Genomic DNA, 27,325 nt, shown 5'->3' with positions numbered 1-27,325 from the left:
TAGTGAATTTAGACATATTGACTGTATCCTCATTGTGATGGAGATATTGTGGATAAAACCTTAATGAAGGTTATATTGTTCAGTTCTTGTTGTTGTTCCAGCTGGTTTAACGGCCTACTTGTTCTATATTTTGGAAAACTGAAATAGAAAGCTTAAACTGAATATCTAGGTGTTATCAACATGCACAAATCAAATAGAAAGAGAACTATGACAACAGCACAGCTGACAAAGAAGCACTTGACTTGAGGCAGAACATCTGTGTCTTCTTCCATCCAGCTGTCATCAACCACACCTTCAACGTGTTGTCTACAAGGATCGTGTTGAAGAAATACTGAAACTAGAGGGCTAACTGAGTATCACTTTTCTTTATAGAAGTTTCTGTCAACGTATGCTTTTGTCAAGGCAGAAGAGATTTATCCTGAACAGGCTTGTCTGTCCAGACCTGGACACAGAGAGAAAGTAGTAGTAGTAAAACCACTTGACAACGGGGACATCTGTTCCTCTTGTGTCTTAATATAAGTGCTGCAAAGGAAACATTGGTCATCGCTGTCTTTGGTGTTTTTTGTCACAACATCGAAGATTTGAGATGCTGAGATTAACATGAGATGTTATGTCATGCAGCCGGACTATCAAACTGTCCAGCAGTGTAGTGCCAACTGTGCCATCCATTCACTGTTCTGCCATTTACATCCTTTATTGTGTGCATTTTTGCTTCCGCCTCACAATGAATATCAAATCCCACATGGAGCACACACGCAAACTGAACACAGGTCCTGCCACAGTGAATCTCTGCTGCAGTTACAGTGAAAAGGTGTGATTAGTTATTGGACAGGCCACAAAAGAAACGGTTTCATGGAAGGCTTTTCAAAGGCATGCTTTGATATTAGTGGTGACTGTGACTAAGGCACTCTATTCACGCCAAACCATAAGACACGTCTCTGAAAGCAACCTACACTTGAATCCCCTTTAGGAGCATTAACAAGCAATCTGACACAATTGTTCACAATCACATCCCACAAGCAAACACGCGTCCACGGACAAAACTAAATATGACATGTACACAATGATCCAATCTTTGATTAAAGCAAGGAATCAAGAAACACGTGGCACATCAACAGCTGTTACAAAGTACAACCACATGAATCAACAGGCACACAACACAACATCTGGATACCAGTACTTTAGAGTGGGTACAAGTACTGGCTGAGTACTGAGGACCAATGTCTGTTATTTGAAAAACATAATATAGATGGTATTATTGTAATCAAGAAGCCAACAGCCTGAAGCCACTTTTTTATTTTTCAGCCATACTAGCTACTTCAATCTCTAAATGCTAATACTATTAGCATTCTTAACACCTCTTCCCACTGATAATAGCACACCATAAAAAACAAAACTTCTCCTTAAAGCCCATCAGCTGGTTAAGAGAAGAATCTTTAAAAACATCTTGATAATGCGACTCATTAAGCACTTGTCTCATCAATTAAAACTGACTCACCAGTTTGCAGCTCCCAGACTCCACCAGCCGGTTAAATCCACAAGTAACGTTAATCTCCAGCATCCTTTCTGGACCAATACCAAACACTCCCTGGGGGACCCGGATGAGCCCCTCAAAACTTCTGTAGCTAATTACTTTGATGACAATGTCTTTCATGTCTTTTGTTCTGGACCAAAATAGGCAGCGCCGATTGGTCCCCATTGTTCACCGGTTACAACCTTTCGTTGAAGTTGAAGTAAACGAGGTAGCTAGCCAGAATATTCCACCTTTCTTCGGTTGTAGCACCTGGTGGTGTTAGCTTCCATTAGGAACTGCGGTCAAACCAGCCGTCGTTCGCGTTTGCGTGGTTTCGAGTGCGCGACTGATCTAACGTTTACGGTAATCTCAATGAAGCAGTTCTGGGATGGGCGGGGTGGGGGTTCAACTATAGGACAGATGTTACAGAATACTTTTAATTATTCCTGCTAAAGAACGAATGAACATTGAATCAATAGAAAGTTTCGTACTTGCAGTTTTATATAGTCTTTAAAGCTGCCGTAAATCCCACCAGGGATTACTTCCGGATTTCAAAGTAAAGGACGGCGTGGAGTTTCATTTTTATTACTTGACATTAAGAACAAAACAACTACTTCCACCAATACTGTGAACTACCTAAACTATGTAGTTTTTGAGACATCCAATGTCCCTTCAGACAACAACAAAAATTCTTCCATATGTAGCATCGTGTCTGTTGCCCGGACATTGAACTGTTGGCGGTTGGACTCAGGCCGTATTATTTGCCCAGGGAGTTCTCACATGCCATTGTTGTGACTGTTTACTTTTAGCTCTAAATTAGGCTACTTTCTACTCTTGAATGGGAGCACCGGTACTGTACAATTTCCCCCCGGGGATCAATAAAGTATTTCTGATTCTGATTCTGATTCTGATAGTATTTGTGCAAGTAGTCTAAGAAGTAAGCTACTTATTCCAAAATTATTATTAATGAACTATTTATGGAAGAATGTATTTTTATCCCACATTAAAGTTAGGGGAAAAGGCTTATTGTTATTATCTGTTGATGTCTCAAAAACTGCATAGTTTAGGTAGTTCACAGTATTGGTGGAAGTAGTTTAAGAAGTACCCATGCCATTCGCGTAAGTGTCTTGAACTACTTTTGAACCCAATTAATTGCTTATCAGAATTGGCATTGGGGTGGAAGAGTATGTGGTTTACTAGTTGGAGTCGATCAGCTGACTTTCGTTTCATTTGTCAATGGACGCGCATTGTTCTGGTCTTAATCACAAGTAATGGAAAGTAAACCCCACGCCGTCCTTTACTTTGAAATCAGGAAGTAATCCTTGGTGGGATTTACGGCAGCTTTAAAGTGGCCGACTATATAATACTGTATGTACGAAACTTTCTATTGATTCAGTGTTCATTCAGTTCATTAGAGGGAATAGTTAAAGTACTTTTGTAACATCTGTCCCATATGTGTGCGCCTGTATTCTACAGTCTCCTCCAGCGACTCCGCAGAGCGGGTTCACTGCCGTAAACGTTAGATCAGAAGCGCCCTCGAAACACAAGGGCGGCTGGTTTGACCACAGTCCTTTTTTAGATGTGCTCGATTTTTCCTGTATAGACCACATTGACACCCTGACGGTTCCCCTTCCCCTTTCAAGAGAAAATTAACTCTATTCAGGCCTTTCACCCTAACCCTTCCACGCATTGGACGAGGCAGTCCCAAACGGAGTGTACTACTTTCGATGAAGAACTCTTGATAGCAGAGTGGCGCAGCGGAAGCGTGCTGGGCCCATAACCCAGAGGTCGATGGATCGAAACCATCCTCTGCTAGGCTTTTTCTTCTCACAGCAGGATAATGACTGCACAGCCTTGTTATGGTGACGTTATTCGTAAAAGTAAAATACTCTGTATGTTGTTCAGCTTTACAGTGTGTATGAACGCTTTCACAAGACATCTCAATGCACATTTGATTTTATATAATTCAGTGTTTTATAAACTGTCCTGTTCGTACAGAAACGCAACTTACTGCTGCCACGCCAGAAAAACGTTCATGTGATAACGTGATAAGACCCGGCACATGCCGTGCTCTTCTGTGTCATCAGAGGAAGCTTACTTCACAAATCTTCAACAATGTATATACTCTTATACTTTTCTCGGTCTCAATAATTCAAATAATGACTAAAACACGTTTTCTTTCTCCCTGCTTCGTTATTACCCCACCACCACAAACAATCCCAATTTAACCCTGGTAATAACTTATATAATAAATAAACTGCATGTCATTCCTTGTGTCTCAACCCATGCATGAAGGCAACTTAATCAAATCATGTAAATAAGCAATATTCCTCAATTTATCAGTTCTCCAAACACGTTTCCTCATTCAAACATGAGTTTCACGTTATAACAATAAAAATGTATATTGTTATAACAAGAAATAAGCTTCCATCATACGTATATATATATAAGATCCTTTATATATACATACAGGATCTTATATTGTTATTATGGTATTTACATTTTTTTTTGGGGGGGGGGGTCAGCTTATTATCTGTAGACAGTTTGAGTGACAGATTGATGTTTGAGTTGGAGTCGAACCAGCGCTGCTTTCAACACGGGACGCGCGCTTTACCAGGTGAGCTACCAGGGGAACCGAGATATCTTCTGTAGTGTTAGGGGACCTGACCACATGTGACGTCACGCCGCACTGTGTTCTGGGACATCAGCCATAGCTGTTGGCAGTTGTTTGTTTTCGCGCAGCCCTCAGTTGTTGTTTGTTGTAGTTTTCTGTTCGCTTCGCTCGGTAACTTTATATCTCTGAGGTTTCATGGCGGAAAGAAACTGCTGCGTTAAAAGCTGCCGCCGCAGGTCTCACGACCACCGCGGGAGGAAGATCCCAAACGGACTAACTTTCCACTGTTTCCCCGCCTGGAGGAGGAATGAAGGAGGTCACATATCTGAGCTGACGGAGAGGAGGAGGGCGGCCTGGGTGGCTGCTGTTGGCCGCAGCGACATCACGTTCGACCACATCCCCACCCCCATGAGGGTCTGCTCCCGACACTTTCACTCCGGCGAGTTGCAACCAACTTCAGCGTCCAGTTTATTAGGAACACTTAGCTAAAGCTAACGCAGTCTAACAGGCAGCCCTGCAGGAAAGCTTCCCTCCATGAAGGATTTAAGTGTTTGAGAAACTGTTTTAGGGAGGGGAGGCTGTAGCTTGGTCTGTTCTAACGTTATTGTATACTAAGGTGTTGATTATATTATTATTGTTATATATTATAATAATGATTAGTCCAAAGGCCCGCTGATGCACCACAGGAATGACTGAAGACTATACAGGCAACACAAGCAAACAAAGAACAAGAAACCATGATTCCTTCTGCCTCCTTTATTCTATTATTCATGTAGGCCCCCAGGTGCATGCTGGTCCTAAACCTGCCAACCTGCCTAAAGTTTAAATAAAGTAAATATCTAGAGTAAATCAAATGTGTTGTCTGACCCAAAATATTCAGTTTTCTTAAAATGAAGAAAAACAGCTGATACTCACCAATTAGAGGCTGGAGTCACTTTTGGCATTTTTACATGAATAATGCAGTTATCAGTTATATCAAAATGCTCATTATTATTCTATCGCTCAACTAATTGACTAATTGATTCAACTGTAGAGTCAAAATCCTGAAAGTGTAGGAGCAAATTCTCACAACGTGACAGCGGCTACGAGCTACAAACCAACCAGTCAGAACACAGCATGAAATGATGCTGAATACACTCACTGACACAATATGAAAGCACAACATGAAATAAAGAAATGCTTCATCAAAATATATTAAAGCTGAAACTAATGATTCTTTTCATTATTGATTCATCTTTGAGTTTTAGACTGTTCGTCACATAAAACAAGACAACGTCACCTTGGACAATTTGGCATAACTTAAACAGAATATAATCTGCAGCTGAATTAATGAAATGAAAATAATTGTTAGTTTCAGCTTCATAAAATAGTTGCTGATGAATCGACCGATAGATAAATAATCCTGCAGTCTGACAGTATGATATATATTCTCCTCTGATATAAACGCGGCTAGACGATATGTTGTAAATCAATCACATGACATAACAAAAGGATGTTTTCCAGGTGTTGATGCAATCACTGTCTGATGTTAACCCCTCGTGTGTTCACAGGTAAACCAGCGTATGAAATGCTGGAGTCATATCCAGACTGGGTCCCGTCGCTGCATCTGGGTCACAGAGAAGGACACGGCAGACGCACAGGGCGTTTCCTGCTGTCTGAGCAGCCACAGAGAGATCAGAAACAAAGATGGACGGCAGAGACGGGACATCCACATGTGTCCAGAACTCCTCAGAGACAATCGGAAGGAGGTGAGACGGACTTCTGTAACAGTCCACGTGTTTGATTGGAGAGAAGAGGGCACCTCAGAGGAAGGAGGGACTTCAAGGACGGCAGGAAGTGATTGCTTTGGTTTTTCTGCTACACATTTGGTCAAAACTGAGTTATAACGTGTATCTGGCTTTGTGACATCAGATTTACTATTACTTATTGATCTGTTTGACAGTTTGACATCCAGTCTGAAAACTTTGAAACGTTGTTTCTGTAGTTACTGCTCCCTGCCTATAGAGTGCGGTGTACAACCATGACCAAAGTTACACTTTTACACTTTTTGTCCTAATCCAGTAGTTCCCAACCTGTGGACGGTGACCCCCAAGGGGTCACAAGATACATATGAGGGGTCACAAGGTGACGTAAATTACACTAAATTATATTTACTTATTTCCACCTTATTCTTGTGAAATACAGAATGCTGTTTTTTGGCCTCTAAAACTCCTTCAAATGAAACGGTCCAAGTCCAAGATGGCGTCTTCAAATGTCTTGTTTTGTCCGACCAACAGTCCAAAAGATATTCAGTTTACTGAGATTTAAAACAGAGACAAGCAGAAATAAATAAATAATCTTTAATTTTTTGTTGACAGGTTTGATGGCAGTCAGTCTGTTTAAACGTCTATTTCTGGACTGAAGTGGACATAGACGTTAAAGTCTGTTTTTCTATACCGTCTGTTGTGTTGCAGGTCCCATGAGGCCAGCGGTCCGTCCCTGGAGAGACATCAAATCTTGCTGCAGTCGGCTCTGCAGCATAAAAACAGCATCAACAAGCAGCCTGGAGACGAGACGCAGCAACAACCTCCTGCTGCTGCTGCTGCTGCGAAGAAGAAGGACCTCAGCTTCAGAGTACGACTGCAACAAAAACCTTCACTTATAGAGGTTTTGGATTTAGACAACTTCCCACAATGATGATCAAAAACAAGAAGCAACAAGTAACTACAAAAGACAAGAGGCACAGAACACATCTGGGTCATACATCGAGTTCAAATACATTCAAAAGTATCAAAACAGGTTACAAAAAACAACGTTAATACACCTTCACATACAATATAAAGGTGCCTGTGGGGTGAGCAGGCGTGCTAGTTTGTTCAGGTTTCACCAGCAGGACTGAGTGCTTCAGGTAATTTGAGGTTGTTCTTCCCAGTGTGTAGTGAGTAGTAGTGAGTATTAGTGAGTGTTTTCACTCACAGACAACTATGATTTAGTACTTTATTTGATTGACGTCTCGTCAGACCTGCAGTGGATTCGTGATGTCTCTCGATGAACTAACAGGTTAAATGATTGTTTCAGGACTTCTTCAGAGATGCTCTCGAGGCTTCTCTGGAGGCCTCCAGCAGGTCCAGGACCCGCTCAGCCCCACAGCCCTCCATCTTCAGGGACTATAAAGTGGAACTAAACTTTCGACTTCCAATGGTGAATGAGGAGAATCAGACGTGTGAAGAGTCCTCCTCCTCCTCCTCCCCCTCCCCCTGTCTGAACTGTGTCCGACTGCAGAGGAGGATCGTGGAGCTGCAGGAGAAGCTGTCGCGTATCACAGAAGAAGAGGAGGACACGGAGGCCTCACCTGTATCCAACAGGCTCCCACCAGACCAGGTCCTGCAGAGTCCTGAGACAGTCCACATGGAAGAGGCAGAGCCTGCGTGTGAGTTTGAGGAAATGAAAGATTATAAATGAGTTCATCTGCCAGAAAGAAAAAGATCGAATACAGCAGGCGGTTTGTCAGCATTTCTATTTGATTCTTTTACTCTTTACTCAAATGTTTGTTCAATATTGTGAGTATGTATTTATCGTTGAACTGAACCTGTTAAAGGAACAGTTCAGACCCTCTGAGGGTGAGCTAAGAAGATCCACATCAGTCTCTTGAGCTGAGAGCTCATCAATGAGCGGGTCTTGACAGAGAGAAACACCTGCATGATGCATGTTTTTCAATACTCAGCATGTGATTTCATCAGCTTCTGTCCACGTTCTGCTGCAGCCATCACACTCTCAGACTGGGTTTTCTTTGTAACACTGCTGGAAACATCTGTGTATCAGTACTCATGTGAAGGGGGGCAGAATGTGAGGCTCGCTCACCTGTGCACATTTTCAAGGTGACGCTCTTAAAGAGACGTTAACGAGGAGACGTGCACAGTTTCTAACTCAGGTTATTTTTTGCCGTCAGGTCTTTGGCGCACAGGTGAGCTTTTAGTCTGGATTCCAGGCAGATTTATAAATCTGTAAAATATAAAGGCCCCTGGAGTCAGGACCAGTTTAGCTTAGCTTAGCATAAACACTGGAAGTGGGGGAAAGAGCTAGCCACCAACTAACCAGCTAATTAGAACATCCACCCACCAGCACATCCAGAGCTCACTGGTCAACATGTTACATCTCATTTGTCACTTTTACCTTTCAGGTTGTGGTTTTATGTTTTTTCTTTTTACGTGCTGGAACTATTTTTTGACAAACAACCGTTTATCCATCCGCCCAGTACGCCTGTGCAGCGTCTCTGCTGGTTGCCTGGTGTCTCTGTGTCTGCACAGATTAAACAGATGAAGCCTGTTGATCAGTGAGCTTCAGAGGAGGAACGTCCAGGCTAGCTGTTTCCAGTCATTATGCTAAGCTAATCATTGTCAATCTAAGAGTGTTTCTTTAAAAATGTAATGAACTGTTAATTTGGATCGTAACATACTTTTATTCGCACACAATCACTGAACTTCGTTTCTATCTGAAGAGGCGTCCGTAGAGCTTAAATGTGTCTGTCTGTCTTCTCAGGGATGGAGCCTCTCTCACCTCCTCAGGGGGATCTCCATGAAGAAGATCAGGACGTGGACTTGCCCGCCAGCCCTGCAGTTTCTCAGGACACCTCACCCAAGCAGCTTAAACTTAAACGGACTCCTCGCTTCCAGAAGTCCTGGCTGAAAATCTTCTGGTTCCTTCGTTATTCACAGACGCTCGATCACATGTGGTGCCACGTCTGCCGCCTCCACGCAGACAATTCCCACCAGAACTTATCTTTAATCAAAGGCTCCAAGATGTTTAAGATCCACAACATCAAGAAACACAGTTACAGCAAGTACCATCGAGAAAATCTGGAGCGTTACATGCTGCATGTGTGAGACTTTACATGTCTCTGTTCTCAGAGATCCACTGCAGACATCACTGAACACGGAGATACTAATAAGTAATAACACACAAGATATTTCAATTACCTCCTCCTTCACTGTAAAGTCTCCGTGTTTGTGACCCGATTGGCTCTAAATCAGGCTGTGACATCGTAAATCCTGCAGGTACGTTCAGGTAAGTCCAACTGAAGCTAAATGGCAGATTTTTTTGAGTTTTTTTGTCTGCTCTGTAAACCACTTCCTGAGAAATGTATATTTTATGTTTCGGTTCATGATGGCGTCAACTAGTTTTGTGTCGTCTAGAAAGACGGAGACCTTGTTTCCATACAGTCAATCAAATGTCTTCATTGGAACCACATTTGCATATTAAAGCAGTGACATCAGCATTCAGACCGAGCAGCCTGAGCCAATCAGCAGCCACAACACAAGAGCCAGAGACAACCTGCACGTGAGCTGTCCCCTGAGGACGTGAACTAAAGGGATTCATATCTTTCACATCCCAGACTTGGTAGGGACCTGTGGTCCCTGGGTGGACGGTGGACTGTCACCAGGAGGTGTCTCTGACTGAATCATGGACATACAGTCAGTGTCCAGTTTATTAGGTCCAGCCAGCTAACCTGACGCAGCCTGAAACAACGGTCAGGGCTCCCTTCATGAACAGTCAGACTGTTGATTCAGCTGGAGTTTGTGGTGAAATTAAAGCAACATCTGTGACTCTGGAATCAGTCCGTTCATATGTCGGTTTTGAGGATTTGGGACCAAACATGTTGAAAGTGTGAAGATATAATTATTCACTGTACATTAGTATGGTATTTATTATTGTATGGACATAATGACATTGCTGTGTTCAAATGTTATTTTGTCTTTTTAATCAAACATCAAAATATGAATACAAATCGTCCAGAAACCTGTCAGATCTTTTTGTGTTTTGTTTTTTGGATCAATTTTGCAAAGATGGGAAATCACAAAGTACTTTTGCTGAAACATTTTATTATTATAATTATTATTTATAGTCTGGAGTTAGTTTATTGTTTTCAGATGCTTAATTAATTAAAATATAGAAGTCGAAACACCATCATGTAAACATACTTAATTACAAGTAAAAGTTTTGCTTTCAGTTTAAGCTGAAGTACAGTATAATTATTAGTACTGACCGAATATAGTATTACCTCTCACATTGATATTTGTGTGTATAATACGCAGTACAGTATCAGTGTTTCTAATCACTTCATAGTTGATAAATATATGAAACAACACGACTTAATGTTTCTAACTACTTTATATTCTTTACGTGAAGTTTACATCAACAGAAACAATCAGTCGATGGACAGAAAATTGATCGTTAACTAATTTGGTAATTGATCCATGCTTTTAACATTTGCAATGTGTTGATCTGCTGCTTTTCTCTTTTTCATTGGAATCAAATATCTGACAAAAACACGTTTCCTATTTTCTGATTTCTGACTAAATGATAAGTAAGTGTAGGAATGAATGATGAATTGTTATTTATTTAGTTTAATATAAAATCTGTATCTTCATCAGTCATCATCAGTGTACAGTAAGAAGTACAGTCTGAAATATAGTGGAGGAGATATACACAAAGTACCTGAAGTTATACAGGAGTGTACTTAGATTTGATTTAACTACATTACCAGCTGCTTGTTAAATAAAAAAGTTGTAGTACTCCTGTATGTAGCAGTAGTGCCTGTGTATGTAGTAGTAGTACTCCTGTATGTAGCAGTAGTAGTCCTGTATGTAGCAGTAGTACTCGTGTATGTAGTAGTAGTAGTCCTGTATGTAGCAGTAATACTCGTGTATGTAGTAGTAGTACTCCTGTATGTAGCAGTAATACTTGTGTATGTAGTATTATTACTCCTGTATGTAGCAGTAGTACTCCTGTATGTAGTAGTAGTACTCCTGTATGTAGTATTATTACTCCTGTATGTAGCAGTAGTACTCCTGTATGTAGCAGTAGTATTCCTGTGTAGTATTTTTACTCCTGTATGTAGCAGTAGTACTCCTGTATGTAGTATTATTACTCCTGTATGTAGTATTATTACTCCTGTAATTAGCAGTAGTACTCCTGTATGTAGCTGTAGTACTCGTGTATGTAGCAGTGGTACTCGTGTATGTAGCAGTGGTACTTGTGTATGTAGCAGTAGTACTCGTGTATGTAGTAGTAGTAGTCCTGTATGTAGCAGTAATACTCGTGTATGTAGTAGTAGTACTCCTGTATGTAGCAGTAATACTTGTGTATGTAGTATTATTACTCCTGTATGTAGCAGTAGTACTCCTGTATGTAGTAGTAGTACTCCTGTATGTAGTATTATTACTCCTGTATGTAGCAGTAGTACTCCTGTATGTAGCAGTAGTATTCCTGTGTAGTATTTTTACTCCTGTATGTAGCAGTAGTACTCCTGTATGTAGTATTATTACTCCTGTATGTAGTATTATTACTCCTGTAATTAGCAGTAGTACTCCTGTATGTAGCTGTAGTACTCGTGTATGTAGCAGTGGTACTCGTGTATGTAGCAGTGGTACTTGTGTATGTAGCAGTAGTACTCCTGTATGTACCAGTAGTGCCTGTGTATGTAGTAGTAGTACTCCTGTATGTAGTAGTAGTACTCCTGTATGTAGCAGTAGTACTCGTGTATGTAGCAGTAGTACTCGTGTATGTAGCAGTGGTACTCGTGTATGTAGTAGTGGTACTCGTGTATGTAGCAGTGGTACTCCTGTATGTAGCTGTAGTACTCCTGTATGTAGCAGTAGTACTCGTGTAGTGGTAGTCGTGTATGTAGCCTCCTGTATGTAGCAGTAGTACTTGTGTATGTAGCTGTAGTACTCGTGTATGTAGCAGTAGTACTCGTGTATGTACAGTCTGAAATATAGTGGAGGAGATATACACAAAGTACCTGAAGTTATACAGGAGTGTACTTAGATTTGATTTAGCTACATTACCAGCTGCTTGTTAAATAAAAAAGTTGTAGTACTCCTGTATGTACCAGTAGTGCCTGTGTATGTAGTAGTAGTACTCCTGTATGTAGTAGTAGTACTCCTGTATGTAGCAGTAGTAGTCCTGTATGTAGCAGTAGTAGTCCTGTAGTAGTACTCCTGTATGTAGCAGTAGTACTCGTGTATGTAGTAGTAGTAGTCCTGTATGTAGCAGTAATACTCGTGTATGTAGTAGTAGTACTCCTGTATGTAGCAGTAATACTCGTGTATGTAGTATTATTACTCCTGTATGTAGCAGTAGTACTCCTGTATGTAGTAGTAGTACTCCTGTATGTAGTATTATTACTCCTGTATGTAGCAGTAGTACTCCTGTGTAGTATTTTTACTCCTGTATGTAGCAGTAGTACTCCTGTATGTAGTATTATTACTCCTGTATGTAGTATTATTACTCCTGTAATTAGCAGTAGTACTCCTGTATGTAGCTGTAGTACTCGTGTATGTAGCAGTAGTACTCGTGTATGTAGCAGTGGTACTTGTGTATGTAGCAGTAGTACTCGTGTATGTAGCTGTAGTACTCGTGTATGTAGCTGTAGTACTCGTGTATGTAGCAGTAGTACTCGTGTATGTAGTAGTGGTACTCGTGTATGTAGCAGTAGTACTCCTGTATGTAGTAGTACTCGTGTATGTAGCAGTAGTACTCGTGTATGTAGTAGTAGTACTCCTGTATGTAGTAGTACTCGTGTATGTAGTAGTAGTACTCCTGTATGTAGCAGTAGTACTCCTGTATGTAGCAGTAGTACTCGTGTATGTAGTAGTACTCGTGTATGTAGTAGTAGTACTCCTGTATGTAGCAGTAGTACTCGTGTATGTAGTAGTAGTACTCGTGTATGTAGTAGTAGTACTCCTGTATGTAGCAGTAGTACTCCTGTATGTAATAGTACTCGTGTATGTAGCAGTAATACTCGTGTATGTAGTAGTAGTACTCCTGTATGTAATAGTACTCCTGTATGTAATAGTACTCGTGTATGTAGCAGTAGTACTCGTGTATGTAATAGTACTCGTGTATGTAGCAGTAGTACTCGTATGTAGTAGTAGTACTATTGTATGTAGTAGTACTCCTGTATGTAGCAGTAGTACTCGTGTATGTAATAGTACTCATGTATGTAGCAGTAGTACTCCTGTATGTAGTAGTAGTACTCCTGTATGTAGCAGTAGTACTCGTGTATGTAGTAGTAGTACTACTGTATGTAGTAGTACTCGTGTATGTAGCAGTAGTACTCGTGTATGTAGTAGTACTCGTTTATGTAGCAGTAGTACTCCTGTATGTAATAGTACTCGTGTATGTAGCAGTAGTACTCCTGTATGTAGTAGTACTCGTGTATGTAGTAGTAGTACTACTGTATGTAGTAGTACTCGTGTATGTAGCAGTAGTACTCGTGTATGTAGTAGTACTCGTGTATGTAGTAGTAGTACTACTGTATGTAGTAGTACTCGTGTATGTAGCAGTAGTACTCCTGTAGTAGTACTCGTGTATGTAGTAGTAGTACTCGTGTATGTAGTAGTAGTACTCCTGTAGTAGTACTCGTGTATGTAGCAGTAGTACTCGTGTATGTAGTAGTAGTACTCCTGTATGTAGTAGTACTCGTGTATGTAGCAGTAGTACTCGTGTATGTAGTAGTACTCGTGTATGTAGCAGTAGTACTCGTGTATGTAGTAGTAGTACTCCTGTAGTAGTACTCGTGTATGTAGTAGTAGTACTCGTGTATGTAGTAGTAGTACTCCTGTAGTAGTACTCGTGTATGTAGCAGTAGTACTCGTGTATGTAGTAGTAGTACTCCTGTATGTAGTAGTAGTACTCCTGTAGTAGTACTCGTGTATGTAGCAGTAGTACTCGTGTATGTAGTAGTACTCGTGTATGTAGCAGTAGTACTCCTGTATGTAGTAGTACTCGTGTATGTAGTAGTACTCGTGTATGTAGCAGTAGTACTCCTGTATGTAGTAGTACTCGTGTATGTAGTAGTACTCGTGTATGTAGTAGTAGTACTCGTGTATGTAGTAGTAGTACTCCTGTAGTAGTACTCGTGTATGTAGCAGTAGTACTCGTGTATGTAGTAGTACTCGTGTATGTAGCAGTAGTACTCCTGTATGTAGTAGTACTCGTGTATGTAGTAGTAGTACTCGTGTATGTAGTAGTAGTACTCCTGTAGTAGTACTCGTGTATGTAGCAGTAGTACTACTGTATGTAGTAGTACTCGTGTATGTAGCAGTAGTACTCCTGTATGTAGTAGTACTCGTGTATGTAGTAGTAGTATCCGCTGCTTTCTCCTCAGAAACAGTGGAAAGCCTCCAGACTTTTCTTCCCGCCGGGTTGCACATCTAAAGCCGAGAGAAGGTGAATCCGCCTCCGTCCTGTCGTCCTGAACTCAGCCCTCAAATTCACTCTGTTAACTTTAATTTTTGCGCAATTGCTTTCTTCCGTTTTCCATGTCATTTCCTGTGATGAAAAATGGTGGTCAAAGCTCGACGAGGCGACTGAGTCGTTGCAAAATTTAACGGGAAACTTTGCATCGGCGGGCAGCCACGGAGGCAGCGGCCGGTGGTCGGTGCTCGGCGGCCGGGGAGGTGAGAGACGAGCTTCACCCGGGAGAGAGGGTCCGTGTCCCCGCTGCGTCTCTGCACAAGGTGGGTCTGTGTCAGTAGCCACTGTGGCCAGCGAAAATGGCTTCCGAAAACAGCAGGCAGATTGCCAGTTGTCTGCAGATCGAAACCGAGCAGAGAAACTGTGGCGCAGATTAAAATTTTGCCGCTAATTAAACAGAAATCCGCTAATTCCACAGATTATCTGATATCACGGAGGCGCCAAATTAGACGCAACTTTAGTTTCCAGTGTTTGTGAAGTGTCTTCTGGTTCGAGGAGACTCCAGACCTCAGACCAGCAGGGAAACACAATGATACCTTATACAAAATACAGATGAATGCAATCCAGTTATTGTCCATTAATAATTAAAGTCTTTGTAAGGAGGCGTCTGATAATGTCTCTAAAGTCATTATATCAGAGCATCATGAGGCCAGAATCACAGCTGAGACCAGAAATATATTCAGTTTTGATGAGGTTCTCTTACGATCACAGCTGAAATAATTAATCAATTTAAAAAATAATAATAATAATTAATCATTCTCAGGATTGTCTGTGTTGTTTTCTGTTGAGTATTCTCTCTCTGTTAGCTCTGGTTCTGATCTCCTCCACCTCCAGAGGGAAACATCTGGCTCCTTAGCTGCTGAATGCTGCACTATGTTCAGCAGCTGGTCTCTGAGTCTGTCTGCTGTCTGTGAACCAGGACAGATAGACCAGGAGCCGAGAGTGAACAGGACAGGTAGACCAGGAGCTGAGAGTGAACCAGGACAGACGAACCAGGACAGACAGACCAGGAGCCGAGAGTGAACAGGACAGGCAGACCAGGAGCCGAGAGTGAACCAGGACAGGTAGCCCAGGAGCCGAGAGTGAACCAGGACAGACGAACCAGGACAGGCAGACCAGGAGCCGAGAGTAAACAGGACAGGTAGACCAGGAGCCGAGAGTGAACCAGGACAGACGAACCAGGACAGGCAGACCAGGAGCCGAGAGTGAACAGGACAGGTAGACCAGGAGCCGAGAGTGAACCAGGACAGACAGACCAGGAGCCGAGAGTGAACAGGACAGGTAGACCAGGAGCCGAGAGTGAACCTGAACCAGAACTAGAGCTAGACCAATAAATGAGCAGATATACTTCTATCCAAATATCGACATCAGCATCTGCCTCAGAAATAAAAACTCATATCTGTCGGGCTAAAACGTTGTAAAACCAAAACAACAAGCTGAAGGACTCTAAAAGACTGGAGCTGCAGAGCCGCTGACACCTTTCCTTTGATCCGTTGTTCCAAAAATATTTCAATATAAAACACAACACACTGCAGCTGTGAGATTTCTTACACACTGACAGGGAAAGCTCCTCAGCATGTATCAGTGATGTCGTTATACCTGTGCACTGTTGCTTGTTACTGGTTCCTCCGGCTGGAACAGGTGCTGTGTTGTTGTGTCTCTGCAGAGCGTTGATCAAGTGGACGACGTGCTGGATTTCTACCAACATGGTTCCACCATGAGCGAGCCGCCGCTGGATCTCTGGTGTGAGTGGGCATGTTAGCATGCTAACATTAGCTAACTAGCAGTAAACACAGAGTCCAGCTGAGGCTGGTGAACGTCATCAGTTCTACCAAAGTAACAGACACATGAACATGTTGACCTGATGATGGCGCTGATGAAGAGTCAGAGGATCACCAGAGTTACTACAGTTCATCCTGAGGGGACCATGAAGACAGACAGGCAGGCAGGCAGACAGACAGAGGGGCAGACAGGCAGGCAAGCAGGCAGGCAGACACACAGGCAGGCAGACACAGACAGACAGGCAGGCAGACCGGCAGACCGGCAGGCAGACACACAGGCAGGCAGACACAGACAGACAGACAGGCAGGCAGGCAGGCAGACACACAGGCAGGCAGACACAGACAGACAGGCAGGCAGGCAGGCAGACCGGCAGGCAGACACACAGGCAGGCAGACACAGACAGACAGACAGGCAGGCAGGCAGGCAGACACACAGGCAGGCAGACACAGACAGACAGGCAGGCAGACACACAGGCAGGCAGACCGGCAGGCAGACACACAGGCAGGCAGACCGGCAGGCAGACAGACAGACAGAGGGGCAGGCAGACACGCTGGCAGGCAGACAGGTCTGGCTCCAGGAAGGGGTCCTGGCTCCCCTGTTCTGAGGTGCTGCAGCTCCTTCTTGGCTGATATATTTGGGGTCTGTCATAGACTGTTTATAGACACTGACTGGCAGTAGCATGCTAACGTTAGCATTTAGCTCAAAGCACTGCTGTACTTATTCAGCAGCATTTTGTTCAGGTGTTATTTTCTATTAAAATGTGCATCAATAAAACTTTTTTGAGCGTTTGTGGGGGGATGGAGGAGCAGACCTGGGGGTGGGCTGGTCCCATTGGGCTGTGACACTAACACTGGCTGTTGCTAGTTACGGTTGCTAAGCTATGATTGGACAATCCAGGAGTAGACATTAAACTCTGGTCTCTGTGAAGTGTTTTGTCTCTTTACTAACTCCATTCATAGACAGAAATGTCATCTACAGAGAAACCAACTGAAACATGATTTATTGCTTTATATTCCTTTATATGTGGCCTTCATATATAATTGATCCCATATTGTTGATCTCTGTAGACGGCCTGTATGTTTACCGGTACTTTACAGCTGCTGGAAGAGGTAAAAACAAAAAGCTGAAATGACACTTTGTAAATATCAGATATTTGTCCTCCAGTCTGTGAGGAGTGTCAGGACTATTTCCAGAAGGAGTGTCCGTCCCACGGGCCCCCGCTGTTTGTCCCTGATACACCTGCGGCCCCAGGGTCGGCCAACAGGGCGGCGCTCACTGTCCCTTCAGGCCTGGAGGTCTTCACTGAGGGAGACGAGGTGGATGTTCGCTGCGTGGATCCAACTATCCCCAAGGGGGCGGTCTTCGGTCCATACGAGGGAGAGTTGGTGTGCAAGGACAAATCCTCCGGCTTCTTTTCCTGGATAGTAAGTTCAACCAGTCCCAGACCAGTTTAGAACCAGTCTAGACCTGTTCCAGTCCAGTTCTGAACTAGTTTTCTTGGTCTGTTTCTTCTGTCAATCAGATTGTTGATTTTAACAACGCGTATCAGTCCATCGATGGCAGCGATGAGACCAAAGCCAACTGGATGAGGTGATGCTCTGTTTTTTTAACAGTTTCTATCAAACTCTGCATGTGTTTGCACTTTATACTGATTCAATAAACAGGATGTTAGAGCTGAAGATCAGTCGATTGATCGGCAACAACAATCATTGAAATCTCTGGTTCTGGTCTCAGGTTTCTGTTTTATTTCTCAGTAAACTGACTTTGGATTTTCAACTGTTGTCACTATTATGATATTTTATAGATGAAACAATTAACTGATAATGAAAATAATTGTTCAGCCAATTGAATTGAATTGAATTGAATTGAATTGATTGGCTGGCAGCATTAAAATATCCAAACATAGTTCCTGTCTGCAGCTGGAGCTCGTACAGATGTGCCAGCATCACATTTTCATGCTACGTATATTGTGGCCAAAATGATTACAGTAAATACTACCATTAGTGTTAGTAGTAGTATTAGTTACTACCTTTTATTGAATCACACCGAACAAGCTGTGAAGTGCAGCTTTGTTGGACTCAAATGAACGAACATCAACATCATTTTCACTAAAAACAGCAGAAACAGAAGCAGGTTTTATTAAATGCAACTCAGTGAGCTCATGTTTTCATTCATGTTCTGGTTTCTTTTGGGGTTTAAAAATCAGAAATACTTTATTGATCCCCGGGGGGGAATATTAACAGCTGTCCATCAGTGTTACTCACTTTATTTATGACATTTGAGTTCACAGACCCTCATCAGAAATAAATCATCAACTGAGGTTAAAAGGGCTTTATTTAAATATTTAAATTAAACTGGATTGATTTCCAGAGTTTAACTTCTTTATTACTATACTATCTTTGATCTTTGATCAAAAATCTGCAAATGTTTCCTGAGGAAGGAAATTCAACATGTTTACTGAGTGAGAAACACTGAATGTAGAGATGAACAGAACCTTGTTTGTTTACAAGAAAATTGTTGAAAGTGTACCTTTAATCTGGGAACAGCATCGCGTCACTGGAGGCTGTTGAAGAAATCCCTCATTGAAGAAGTGGCAGAAGTGTTCAGAGACAAAACAACACCTGAGTCACAACATGTCTCCTGGATTACAGTGAAAAGAACACAAACTCTTTATATATTAATGAAACAAAACTGTGTCCTCTTCAAAAAGTCTTCTTTTAGGAATGCAGACAAAAACAAGACTTAGATAATCAAACTTTCTCGGGTCACTGAATATGGATTTGTGGCATTTTACTGAACAAATACCAAACAGGATTAATGATGGAAAGTGTTGCAGGTTTGTCCGGACCTCGTCGGATGAGAACAACAGGAACCTGACGGCGTTTCAGAGCGGCAAGAACATCTACTTCAGAGTGTGTCGGACGCTGGTGGCAGGAGAGAAGCTGAGGGTCTGGTACAGCGACGACTACATCCAACGACTTCACTGTGTCTCTCAGGAGAGCATCGACCGCAACCTGGACTCAGGTGAGCTGGACTCAGTGAGGTGGACTCAGGTGAGCTGGACTCAGTGAGGTGGACTCAGTGAGGTGGACTCAGGTGAGCTGGACTCAGGTTAGCTGGACTCAGTGAGGTGGACTCAGGTGAGCTGGACTCAGTGAGGTGGATTCAGGTGAGCTGGACTCAGTGAGGTGGACTCAGTGAGGTGGACTCAGGTGAGCTGGACTCAGTGAGGTGGACTCAGGTTAGCTGGACTCAGTGAGCTGGACTCAGTGAGGTGGACTCAGTGAGGTGGACTCAGGTGAGCTGGACTCAGTGAGGTGGACTCAGGTTAGCTGGACTCAGTGAGCTGGACTCAGGTAACCTGGAAGTGAGGTGGACTCAGGTGAGCTGGACTCAGGTGATGTGGACTCAGTGAGGTGGACTCTTAACTTAAGTTTTGTTTAATTAATCGTTGTAATGAAGTTTATCGGATGTGTTGTCATGTTTTAATCTGTAGAGGAACTTGTCAAATAAATGTAGTGGAGTAAAAAGTACAGTATTTTTTGAGATGTAGTGGAGTAGAACTATAAAGTAGGATAAAATTGAAATACTCATGTACTAGTACCATTTCAGTGTCCTCAGAATGTCAGTATTTGGCAAACTGAAGTGAAGCTGAATACCAGCCTGAGCCCTGAAGTCACTTCTCCAGCAGGTGGCGCTGCTGTCACACTGAGAGCTGCGTGCTGGTGTATCTGCCCTTTAAGGAGAAAAAACACCATAACTCAAGAATGTTTAGGTGATCGATACACTTTCATTGTTGATTGTATTTTCTATATTTTATTTTGACTTTTTTTGACATGCCAATAGAGGGAGCCGTGTGCTTAGTGTGACACAAAAATGGCTACATTTACTATTTTTCATCATCCATAGACTGTTATCATACTGACAACATGACTGCAGCTCACTGATCAAGCAGTTAATAGTTTATTCTCTCAAAACAAAAGTTTATGACATGTGAGTCCAGACTGGTTTCCAAGTCTGAGATGTTTTTTTGTTTTTTTTTACATGTTTCACTTTAATTTTAGAACAAGTACCTCATTTGTTGAATTGCTAACCATCGCAATCATGAGCTCAATGTGGTGATGTGTGGTTGCCATTTGTGCTTGACAAAACTAAGAAATCAGTTTTGTTCCAGATCCCGGGAAGCCTGCAGCCCTGCCCAACATTCAGAGGGACTTTAAATCTCCCTGTCTGCAGTCAGCTCTGCAGGGCAAACCCAGCCCCAGTAAACAACCCAGCGAGGAGTCAGACGGCCAACCTCCTGCCAAGAGGAAGAAGATTGACCTCATCTTCAAAGACGTCCTGGAGGCTTCTCTAGAGGACTCCAGCAAGTCCAGGTCCCAGTCTTCCCTCCCCAGTGAGTGTAAAATAGCAGTGCTCGGGTCGGGGTTTAATTCCTCTGAAAGCTGCTTTAACGTTCCAAACCTGAAGGTGGAAGAGAAAGAGGAGGAGAACCAGAGCAGTGAGGAACCCTCCACCTCCTTCTGCCCCAACTGTGTCAAACTGAAGAGGAGGATCCTGGAGCTGGAGGAGGAGCTGTCCCGTGTCAGAGGAGAACAGGGGCACGTGGTCGGTCCACCAATGTCTGAACAGACCCTACCCCAACACGATCAGGCCCCGCCCCACCCTGAGCAAGGCCCCATCGAAGATTTTCAAGGTATGTTCTGAAAAATTATGTTTGGATGTTCAGGACCTCCTCAGTATTGAGTATTTGAATTGAATATCAGTTTTTTCATTGAGATCTTAAACTTATTTTAATCAAGACTGGGTCTACAGCCATGCTCTGTGAGGCTTTACTTGAAATGCTAACATGCTCACAATGACAATGCTAACATGCTGATGTTTAGCAGGTATGTTTACCATGTTCCCCAACTTAGTTTAGCTTGTTAGCATGCTAACATTAGCTAATTAGCAGTGAACACAAAGTACAGCTGAGGCTGATTGCATTGTCTTTAAAAAAAACACAAATGTCAACCTGTTGGTGGTACTAGAGGAAAAGTCAGAGGATCACCAAAGTCATTAGGATTCATCGTTTTGGAACCATGAGTATTTGTACTAAATTTGGTGCCAATCCTTCTATTAGATTCTAGAGATATTTAATTTGATAAGTGAAAAGTTTGACCCGTTGGTGGTGCTAGAGAACAATCTTTCATTGCAATCCATCCAATAGTTGTTGAGATATTTCAGTGTTTTTCTTTGCAGGGATGGAGCCATTGACGCCCACTCAGGTGGTTCTGGATGAAGACGACCAGGATATGGACTCGGCTGATGAGTCGATTGCTGCAGATCTTGTGATTTCTCCAGAAGACCCATCGAAGCTTTCCTCCGGAGGTGGCCGACGGATTCGGCGCTTCAAGCAGGAATGGCTGAAAAAGTTCTGGTTCCTTCGCTACTCACCAACCCTCAATGAGATGTGGTGCCACGTTTGCCGCCAGTATACCGTCCAGTCATCCCGAACCTCTGCCTTTATCATTGGCTCCAAGCAGTTTAAGATCCACACCATCAAGCTCCACAGCCAGAGCAACCTCCATAAGAAGTGTCTGCAGCTGTATAAGTTGCGCATGCATCCAGAAAAGACAGAGGAGATGTGCAAGAACATGATACTGCTGTTCAACGCAGCGTACCACCTGGCTCTGGAGGGACGGCCCTTCTCCGACCTCCGTCCACTGGCTGAGCTTCTGAAGAGGTGTGAGCTCAAAGTGGTGGACCAGTACATGAATGAAGGAGACTGTCAGATCCTCATCCACCACATTGCTCGGGCTGTAAAAGAAGACCTAGCTGAGAAGATGCGCCTATCTCCCTTCCTAAGTGTCATAATGGATGCCCAAAATGACGACCTTTTCTCAGACATGGTGGCAGTCTACGTCCAGTTCATTACCAATGAGGGTTCCCCGAACACAGAGTTCCTGTCCTTGCAGAGACTGAGCATGGCCAGTGTGGACGGATATCTCCAGGCTATGGATCGCGCCTTCAGTGTCCTCGGTCTTAGGTTTCAGGACTTGCTGGTGATGGGGCTGGGGGTAGATGGCACCAACATCTCTTCAGGAATGAGAGCCAACCTGTACGTAGCTGTACAAAAGACTTTTCCTTGGATCCTCTGCCTACCTATCATGATCCATCGGCCCCATCTGGAGGTGCTAGACGCCATCAGTGGGAAGGAGCTCTCCTGCCTGGAAGATCTGGAAAACAATCTCAAGCAGCTCCTCAGTTTCTACCGCTACTCCCCTCGCATGATGGCCGAGCTGCGATCCACTGCTCCAACACTGTCAGAGGAGACTGAGTTCCTAGGAGACATTAGAGCCATTCGATGGATCATAGGAGAACCAAACGTCCTTAATGCACTCATCAAAGATTACCTGGAGGTAGTCGCCCATCTGAAGGAGATCAGCAGCCAGACGCAAAGGGCTGACGCTGCAGCCATCGCTCTTACCCTCCTCCAGTTCCTCATGGACTATCAGTCAGTAAAGCTCATCTACTTCCTTCTAGACATCATAGCTGTTCTCTCACGATTAGCCTTCACCTTCCAGGGAGAGTACCTGCTGGTGTCACAGGTGGAAGCCAAGATAGAGGAGGCCATTCTGGAGATTGGCCAGTTGGTGGACTGTCCCGGAGAGTATCTGCAGGAGTTTGAGGAAAATTTCCGTGAAAGTTTCAATGGCGTTGCTCTGAAGAACCTGCGTGTTGCAGAGTCCAAGTTTCAGTCCATCCGAGAAAAGATCTGCAACAGGAGCCAGGGCATCCTGTCTCAGAGGCTGGACCTGCAGAGCCGCTCATTTGCCAAAGCCTGCAAGGTACTGGACCTGTCCACCTGGCCTCACAATCGGGAGGACCTACAAGCTTATGGGGAGGAAGAAATCCAGATGATTTTCAGCCATCTGGAGTCCATTCCCTCTGGGGGTCGGGAGGGCTCCCAGGCCAGGACTGAGGCCAGGGGCAGCCTGGTGGTGGAATGGAAGGATCTGAAAGCAGACTACTATGGTATGAACGGTTTTAAAGAGGTCATCAGTCACATCTGCAGGTACAAGCAGCGCTTTCCTCTGCTGAATCGGATTGTGCAGGTAGTCAGGGTCCTGCCCAGTTCCACAGTTTGCTGCGATAAAGGCAGAGGGTCTCTACAGAAGATGTGTAAGAACAATCGTTCCCGACTAACTCTGGAGCAGATGAACGACCTGCTGACTGTGGCAGTTAACGGACCGCCCATCGCTAACTTTGATGGGAAGCGAGCGTTAGATAGCTGGTTTGAGGAGAAGTCTGGCAGCAGTTACTCTCTGTCAGCTGAGGTGTTGAACAGGATGCCAGCTGCTGAGCAAAAGTCTGTCTTGCACAGTGTTGACGTCAACACAGAGTTCTACCCTGACATCTAACAGGCAAACCCAGTGGTGTAGTGCTACAATAAAATAGTAATACAACACTACACTAATACTAACAAAGTGAGGCAACATCACTCCTCAAAACAGTGATTCCCAACCAGGGGTACTTGTACCCCGAGGTGTACTCCTGCAGTTACCAGGGGGTACGTGGAAACATTGTGAAGCTCAGCTAATTTGAAAAAATAGAAATTATGATTGGACAATATATATCTACATATTTGTGTTTAGAAGAAAAATTAGTACAAAAGTAAGATTACCAATCTGTGTGATGCTGATCTGTCTGTGGTAGTCTGACTGCACAAGACATGCCTCAGTTTTCCACCAACTTGAGTCAATTGTAAGTTGATTAAGACAGCAGAAAGAGTAGTTGGAAAAAAGACAACAAAAAGCTAAAAGTAAAAATGCTGTAAATGGTTGAAGCAACCAGTTTCTGTCACTCCAAATGGCAGTAGTACAAATGCAAACGTGGCCAAAACTACTAAAAAATACCATTGAACAATATCATAAAGCCATATTAGCAACTATGAAAAGGGTATGACAAAGGGATACTGATAGGGCTATGGGGGTACGTCAGGCAAGAAAGGTTGGGAACCACTGTCCTACACCACAAAAGTCCCTGTTCAGCTGGATGGATGGATTACAGAACAGACCTACCGGGCACAGGCCCCAAGGGGTCAGGGTGCCCCCTGGGCTTCACCTGCAAAATGTCACTAAGAGACACAAAAGAGACGCAAAAACAACTTAAGAGACACACAACAACTACAGAAGACACAAAATGACCACAGAGATGCAACACAACCACAAAGAGATGCAAAATTACCACAACAAGACGCAACAACCACAAACGACTACACTAAACTACTACGAGTGCCCAGAGGCCCACTGTCTCATAATCCGTCCATGTTCAGCTGGATATTGTGCTGAAACCTTCCTTCTTTGACTGACTGACTCGTTCCACTGAGGAGCATTGTCAAACTGAGGGCCACTGAGTGGCCCGCACTTGTTAGATAGAATAATAAAGCACTTGTTGCCAGAATAAAAGTCAGTTATACTTTGGGAACAATTAGTTAGTGTCAAACTAAATGTCTGTGCTATTGAGCTGCTCTCTGCTTTAGCTTGTTTGCCAATGGGATATTCAGTCATGTAGTGCCTGACAAAGCTGATGAAAAAGCTAGAGTGTAAGGATGTATAAAGGCTTTATATTTCTATTAGAAATGCAGACAACCCTGCTTCACACTGTATATATTGTATAAATTGTATATATTGTAAATGCCTTTGAGCCTGTTTTTAAGGAGAGTATTTTTCTCTTGAATTTGTTGATTGTGCCATAATGATCGAATGCAAGAACCGAAAGAAAAAGGTGCTATCCTGCTATGCCATACTGTATTTTGCCATATATGTTAAGATGTTTACTACTGCAAATGACATATTTGAAATATGTTCTTTTTCAGTGATGTATCGGCTTCATGTTTGGGTATTTCTAGTGGGATAACTTCAGTCTTAACCAAAGCTCAGGCTTAAAATAATTCAAATGAGTTTTAAAAACTGCATGATACTAAACTGTTTCTTTTAGTGCACACTATAATTATAATTAAATGCCTGTATTTATGGCTGAAATAAATGTAAGACGGTGGGTCAGTGAGCTGAGACAGGATGACATCAGCAGGCAAACAGCCACATTTGGGTCAAATTGCTTTGATAAATTAAAGGAATATTTCGACATTTTGAGAAATACGCTCATTCGCTTTGTGGCGGAGGATTAGATAATCTACATCAATCTCATGTCTGTGCATTAATGTCATATCATTTGGACTGTAATTGCAAGCAGCCAAAAAGCTGTTTATGTCAGCCCTTGACTTGTAATTCCGACAAGATATCAGGAAATTTAGAGCTACAGTAACTCCCAATTTATGTAAAGAACTACAGGAAATGTCAACAAAGCACTTAAAACATGACTTCAGAAACCTCCATTGCTGGCAGTTACATCTAAATTAAATCCAATATTAACACTGATACAATCAGTTCAGCTAATTTAAAAGTGTTAACAAACTACTCCAAATGAAGGCTGTTTAAATGTTGTGACCGCGAGGCTACCAATGGCGGTAACCATCTTGGAATAAGTCGGAATAACAGGAGATTTTCCCTGTTCTTACCGTTCTGCTGACATGGCATGAATGCAGCATTAGTGCAGAGCTAGAGTGTGAGGGCGATTAGCTTATCTTAGCATAAAGACTGGAAACAGCCTGGCTCACACCAACACCTCTGAAGATTAGCACAATATATCTCTCTTCTTTAATCTGTACACAAAAATAGAAATGTGAAAATAACAATTTGGGGTTTTACGGGAGCTACATGCTGGAGGTGTTCCTTCTGCTTCAAGGCTTTATGTTAAGCTAAGCTAATCACTTCCTAGCTCTAGCTCCATACTTCCTATAAACTTTCAGCAAGAAAGTGTATTCCTCTAAAGTGTCAAACTACTTCTTAATGTTTGATTAGCTCAAAGCTGTTGAATCCTCTTCCTTTCATTTCACTGAAAGATAAAACCTGTATGCCTTTGTTTTTCTTAACTTGTTGTGCATGTCTGTATCGTATGCATGCAGTTATTACTGTATAAACCCGACCTGTTTTTGAGCGCATAATGTTTGTATGCAGGAAGCTGCCTGAGCTGTTTTGCTTGTAATGTCAGACAGATGATGAGTGTGTTTCTAAATGGTTCAGGCGCAGGACAGAGCTCATCAGAGCATAAACAGACTGTTGGTTTGATCACATTTCAGTTTTACTGCTGCGGTTTCAATCCAAAAACATTTGACCGAAGAATGCCAATATTTTGTGCTCCGCCTTATACTGTCTGTGTTTTAACGGCTGGTCATCTTTGTACCAACGTTTGGCTGATTGTAATCTGACTCCAGAGCTGATGGAGTCGCTTTAAGTTGTTGATATTTGCTGAACTGTGAGACTTTTCACTGCTGGAGTTGGATATGAATTTTGGTAATGAACCAAAAGAAATTTGTGTTTACTTGATTTCTCTGTTTTTTCTGTTTCGAATGCTTTAAATACACTTTAAAAGACATTTTAACGAAGTAGTTTTGTCAGCCATCTTGGAGAGCAGAGGGGAAGTTGGCGGGGGATTTAAATGGAACCACCTGACCTGCAGCTGTAGGCTTAGCATTTGATTTCTACACATCAGAAATACCTGCAGACTAATTTCAAAGAGGCGAAGACGTCTTCAGCGCTGCATCACTTTGTGATCTGTATCATGATTATCGTCTAATATTGCTATGGGTTTATGATATCTTGCAAAACAGCACATTTTCCATGCCTTTACAGATAATGTTGGAAATAAAGAAATCACACAAGCTGAACTGAACAATATACGTACATATTAACGGCAGTTACATGACATATTTCAGTAAAATATCAAACTATCAATGAGATTTTCTGAAGAAACTATCTGCTGACTGTGGAGTGAACCTAAACACGTGAGCCTGTAAGATTTATTAAAGGGTGAAGATGAGCTCATTAGTGCATTGTCATTGTATTTTCTTGCACCAAATGCATGACTGCAATGCATTGTGGGTGATCTACACCTCTAGAGTGACCATCGTTGTTGACTCGCTCCCTCAGCCCTCTGACGGTCGATCTCAGTTTTTTCTACTTATTTGATTAACAAAAGAACACAGTACAGGTTCAGTATACAAACCGAGCAGTAACAAGGAGCCAGGGGGGGGGCGGATATCACACCAGACAAAACTAGATTAGAAAGTAGTT

At 42.8% G+C, this 27,325-nt stretch overlaps 1 protein-coding gene and 1 non-coding gene across 2 annotated transcripts; both read left to right on the top strand.

Annotated features, from left to right (window-relative positions):
• The first annotated feature begins 3,256 nt into the window (after positions 1–3,256).
• On the top strand, positions 3,257–3,328 carry trnam-cau (transfer RNA methionine (anticodon CAU)). The gene has a single exon. It is a non-coding gene; the product is annotated as a tRNA-Met (tRNA).
• Positions 3,329–16,082: 12,754 nt separating this feature from the next.
• On the top strand, positions 16,083–27,079 carry prdm11 (PR domain containing 11). Its single transcript, XM_070907991.1, has 6 exons — positions 16,083–16,111; positions 17,313–17,572; positions 17,671–17,738; positions 18,985–19,172; positions 20,323–20,844; positions 21,390–27,079. Exons 1-6 carry the CDS (start codon positions 16,084–16,086, stop codon positions 23,549–23,551), a joined length of 3,228 nt encoding a protein of 1,075 aa, XP_070764092.1. The 5' UTR covers position 16,083; the 3' UTR covers positions 23,552–27,079.
• The last annotated feature ends 246 nt before the right edge of the window (positions 27,080–27,325 follow it).

This window comes from Enoplosus armatus, chromosome 6 (assembly GCF_043641665.1).
Source record: "Enoplosus armatus isolate fEnoArm2 chromosome 6, fEnoArm2.hap1, whole genome shotgun sequence".
NCBI lineage: Eukaryota > Metazoa > Chordata > Actinopteri > Centrarchiformes > Enoplosidae > Enoplosus > Enoplosus armatus.
This window is presented reverse-complemented; position numbering and strand designations above follow the sequence as displayed.